This window comes from Mandrillus leucophaeus, unplaced genomic scaffold (genome assembly GCF_000951045.1).
Source record: "Mandrillus leucophaeus isolate KB7577 unplaced genomic scaffold, Mleu.le_1.0 Scaffold272, whole genome shotgun sequence".
In the NCBI taxonomy this organism is placed as follows: Eukaryota; Metazoa; Chordata; class Mammalia; order Primates; family Cercopithecidae; genus Mandrillus; species Mandrillus leucophaeus.
Genome location: NW_012102832.1, coordinates 384,638 through 387,493, shown reverse-complemented (window position 1 = coordinate 387,493; position 2,856 = coordinate 384,638). Strand labels below are relative to the sequence as shown.

At 47.8% G+C, this 2,856-nt stretch overlaps 1 protein-coding gene across 3 annotated transcripts in view; it reads right to left on the bottom strand.

Annotated features, from left to right (window-relative positions):
- MRPL45 (mitochondrial ribosomal protein L45) overlaps positions 1–2,856 on the bottom strand; it is a 37,663-nt gene that overhangs the window by 1,789 nt on the left and 33,018 nt on the right. For 2 of the 3 annotated variants that reach the window (XM_011984698.1, XM_011984697.1), the window contains exons 5-6: positions 2,598–2,646; positions 633–782 (exon numbers count right to left, since the gene is read on the bottom strand). In XM_011984698.1, the coding sequence (XP_011840088.1) occupies positions 633–782; positions 2,598–2,646 (199 nt within the window). The remainder of the gene's footprint in view (positions 1–632; positions 783–2,597; positions 2,647–2,856) is intronic. The other variant, XM_011984699.1, reaches the window with a different exon arrangement.

Genomic DNA, 2,856 nt, shown 5'->3' with positions numbered 1-2,856 from the left:
TAGAAAAAAATTATCTCGGAATTCTGAATCTAGGACTATCTGATCAACTACTGACACTTTACTCAAAGACACAAGTTCTTTGACAGGGGGCAGGGATGGGGGAAGTCAAGACCAAGAAGGAGTGGGGCACAATGGCTCATGCCTATAGTCCCAGCACTTTGGGAGGCTGAGGTGGGCAGATCACTTGAGCCCAGAAGTCTGAGACCAGCTTGGGCAAAATGACAAGACTGGTCTCTACAAAAAATACTAAAATTAGCCAGGCGTGGTGGCATGCCCCTATAGTCCCCGTTACTTGGAGGCTGAGGTGGGAGGATTGCTTCAGCCCAGGAGGTTGAGGCTGCAGTGAGCCATAATCACATCACTGCACTCCAGCCTGGGTGACAGAATGAGACCCTGTCTTGGAGAAAAAAAAAAAAAAAACAGGAAGGGTGGGAGAGAATATCCTCACACATGTCTTAGTAGAGCCAACATGTAACAGTGGGAAGGCGACAGCAGCACAGCAAGGAAGACAGATCACAGTGTACCTTTTGTTACTGCTTACAGTCCTGGGCAACCACACCCAGCACTCCAGAGGGAGGTGCCCAAGTTCAGTGTGAAGAAAAGCTGGGAGGAAGGCAGACTAGTGCCTCTACCTGCCGGGTATGCATGCGTACGGTGACCTGGCCGTACACGTTGCCCTCGTTCATCATACTTGAACAGCGAACTTGAACAACATGGGAGGGCTCTAAAGATTCCACGAAGCTCCAGCGGACGGTCTTATATTTGAGGTCCCAGGTCATGTCCTAAGGGCAGAGGAGAACAAGTTCAACTGGATTTTTCCCTCCCTTTAAGGAAGCTGGTGCTGCCACACTGCTCTTACTTCCTGCAAGACTACAGCCAACAGGCAGCACATTTCCCACCACATGCTCTCTTGTGCCTGTTTTCTCTCGCACCTTCCCAAGTTTTGATTAAGCTATTGGGCAAGTTCACCTGACAACTCTCTCTTTATCTAAATCACAACTTCAGACCCACCTTCCTCTTTGAGCACCCTTCTCCAAATCAATGAAAACCACATTCCAAACTGCCAGCATGCCCAATACACCATCATCCCTCCCATACACTTTCATAATCTGGCAATTATTGCATGTACTTGTGTTGACTGCATATATATATATTTTTCCCACTCACCTATTAACAATGAAAAGTGGGAATTTTACAGGACTTAAGGGCTAAACTGCTAGGACTGGGGAAGACTTATAGAAACTGAAGTTCTATTGATAGAAACCCAAGGTTCTTTTTTTTTTTTGAGACGGGAGTCTCGCTTTGTCGCCCAAGCTGAAGCAGTGGCACGATCTCGGCTCACTGCAAGCTCCACCTCCCAGCTTCACACCATTTTCTTGCCTCAGCCTCCCAAGTAGCTGGGACTACAGGCGCCCGCCACCATGCCCCGCTAATTTATTTGTATTTTCAGTAGAGACGGGGTTTCACCATGTTAGCCAGGATGGTCTTGATTTCCTGACCTTGTGATCCACCCGCCTCAGCCTCCCAAAGTGCTGGGATTACAGGCGTGAGCCACTGCACCCAGCCCCAAGTTCTTATTCTTGAATCCCTAAATGAACTACAAAGTTCTTATCTTTGGGGGTCCCTCCAAGTGCCTCACACTGCTGTTATCACTCAATATAAGCCTCACGAACTCTGGTTAAATCCTTCATGATAGTGCAGGCATATGGAGATGTGGCCTCGTATAGCCCATATCCAAGCCTCAGGATGCTCCTGCAGTGTCATGACTGCTGGTTGAGGGACCTCTTTTATTCGCCAGGGCCCTTACCAGAGTCCGTGTCAAGACATTATCATTCGGCTACAAGCAATGAAACTTCAGCCTGTACCTTAAACTTCCTACACTCTCAAAACTGATCCTTCTTAAGAGAAACCAGGCAGGGCATGGTGGGGCTCATGCCTGTAATCCCAGCACTTTGGGAGGCCAAGGTCAGTGGATCACCTGAGGTCGGGAGTTAGAGATCAGCCTGACCAACATGGAGAAACCCCATCTCTACTAAAAATACAAAATTAGGCCACGTGCAGTAGCTCAGACCTGTAATCCCAGCACTTTGGGAGGCCGAGGCGGATGGATCGCGAGGTCAGAAGACTAAGACCATCCTGGCTAACACGGTGAAACCCCGTCTCTACTAAAAAGACAAAAAATTAGCTGGGTGTGGTGGCGGGTGCCTGCAGTCCCAGCTACTCAGGAGGCTGAGGCAGGAGAATGGCATGAACCCGGGAGGCGGAACTTGCAGTGAGCCGAGATCTTGCCACTCCACTCCAGCCTGGGCGACAGAGCAAGACTCTGTCTCAAAATAAATAAATAAATAAATAATTAGGCGGGCATGGTGGCGGGCACCTGTAATCCCAGCTACTTGGGAGGCTGAGGCAGAAGAATCACTTGAACCCGGGAGGTGGAGGTTGCGGTGAGCCAACATCGCACCATTGCACTCCAGCCTGGGCAACAAGAGCGAAAATCTGTCTCAAAAAAAAAACAGAAAAGAAAAGAAAAACCAGAGACGATGTCTAGAATCTGTCCACTCAGTCACCCCAAAGTTCTAAGGAGGATGAGAACTTACTGGAAAACAGTGTTCAGTTACCAAGGTATGAAGTCGGTCATGGTCTGAGCTACAAAAGAAAACAATAAATATCATTGACTACTGCTCTTATAATACCCTGTATGAAGACTGAAAATGGCCCTGAAAATGGAAAACAATTCATTTTTACAAATGTTTTCGGCACATCTTGTATAAGTCAGGTATATAATATGCTAAATTCTAGGGGCACAAAGACAAACCATAATGTGATTTACCAGAAAACCCTGAGATCTAGTAGCAG